Source organism: Helobdella robusta (assembly GCF_000326865.2).
Source record: "Helobdella robusta unplaced genomic scaffold HELROscaffold_29, whole genome shotgun sequence".
NCBI lineage: Eukaryota > Metazoa > Annelida > Clitellata > Rhynchobdellida > Glossiphoniidae > Helobdella > Helobdella robusta.
The window spans coordinates 1,115,587-1,117,316 of NW_008704475.1; the positions used below are offsets into that span (position 1 = coordinate 1,115,587).

Here is a 1,730-nt window from a genome sequence, read left to right on the forward strand (position 1 = left end):
GCGTGACAACGACTTTTGTCGTCGCGAATTGCTTCGACCTGACAGATTTCATGGCACCGGCTGTCTCAAAACTTTCTTAAAAAAGTNTGAGATATGTGCCAGGTACAATAATTGGAATCTCGTAGACATGGAAGCGTATTTGTCATGTTCGTTAACAGGTGAAGCTTCACAGGTTCTCTGGGATTTAACAGGTTTAGGTTACCAAAAGCTGGTATCTAAGCTAGAAGATCGTTTTGGAACAAGAGGTCATGAAGAGTCATACAGGTACGAATTACAGATTCTTCGTCGAAAACCTGGTGAGTCGTTACGAGAGTTGTCAATGGTTACTAAAAGACTCATGTCATTAGCCTATCCAGGAGAGCAGTCAAGATTAGCTACACATCTAGCTAGGGACTTTTTCTTGTCAGCCCTCGATAATGCTGAATTAGAATTAAAGGTTAGGGAAAAAGAACCAAAGAACATTGACGATGCTCTTAGATTCGCACAGCGTCTTGAAGTTTCAAAGATGGTGGTAGATTCATCTCACAGGTTTGACCCGCAGGTTAAAGATTTTCAAGCAGGGGCAGAAAACATGGAGTCAATGGTACGACAGATTGCGTTTCTTCAAAAGTCATTTGAAGAACTCAGAAATAAAAGAGTGCAGCCAACTGTATCCCGAGTTGAGCGAGAGAAAATTTGTTTTAATTGTAAGAAGCCAGGTCATCTTGCAGTCAAATGTCCAGAGAAGAATGAGACCTGCAAATCCCAAACTTATAGTCAAGTGAATTTCAAAGGTTGTTACAAATGTGGAAAGACAGGTCATTTTGTGAGGGAGTGCCCGCAAAAAAGAATGACAAGCAGCACAGTGGATCACGTGAACAAGTCAATTGAAAGTAACGATCGTGTCTTGTATCTGCCAATCACAATTAATGGCAAAAGAAGATTAGGTTTACTTGATAGTGGCAGTAGTGTATCCATTGTTCCAACGTCTATGGTTGATGTCACAAAGATCAGACCGACGAAAAAGAGATTGAAAGCTGTCAACAACACAGAAATTCCAGTCAAAGGAGAAATGAAGTTGCAAATTAAAGTTGATGATTATTCCAAATCAGCGTTAGTGTTGGTGTCTGATCATGTTTCAGAAATTGTTTTAGGTTTAGATTGGCTCAGGAACAATCATATCTCGTGGAAGTTTGGCGAAGGAAAAATCGCCGTGGGTAACAAAAATAGAACGATGAAATTAGTTATTAAACATTTTTCATGCAGGAAGCTTTGTCGTATTGAAGCTCACACAGAAGTGCGCATCCCTGCGCGGTCTGAATTAGACGTGCCAGCAAAGATGATTGTTCGCCAGCCGTCCAAGTTGGAATCGACCGGATTTATGTGTTCGGAAAACAGGCAAATAGAATCGGGTGTATATGTAGCTAGAACGTTACTACCTATAAAATATGAAAGACAGTGTGTTAGGATCATGAATGTCAACGATCAGCCGGGGGTGATAAACCGGGGAACGCGATTGCCAGATTTATCATCGGCTGTGGAAGCAAAGGAATCAGTTGATCGTCTAGCATATGAAAATCTAACAGAAGTTACAGGTATGGTTGATGGATTAGTAAAAGATATTTCTAAGAAAGCAAGAGAAGAGTTGATTCAAATACTTAAAAGTTTCTCAGACAGATTTAGCTGTGCGAGTGGGGAAATAGGTGCTACAAAAGGAGTTTTTCATAAGATTGATACTCAGGATGCACGAC

General features: G+C 40.5%; 1 protein-coding gene across 1 annotated transcript in view; it reads left to right on the top strand.

The window, feature by feature from the left end:
- Positions 1-1,730, top strand: part of HELRODRAFT_174274 (hypothetical protein) — a gene marked incomplete at both ends in the record, with an annotated part of 9,849 nt that overhangs the window by 717 nt on the left and 7,402 nt on the right. Inside the window, 2 exons of the mRNA XM_009020810.1 lie at positions 46-760; positions 989-1,682. Of these exons, the coding sequence (XP_009019058.1) occupies positions 46-760; positions 989-1,682 (1,409 nt within the window). The remainder of the gene's footprint in view (positions 1-45; positions 761-988; positions 1,683-1,730) is intronic.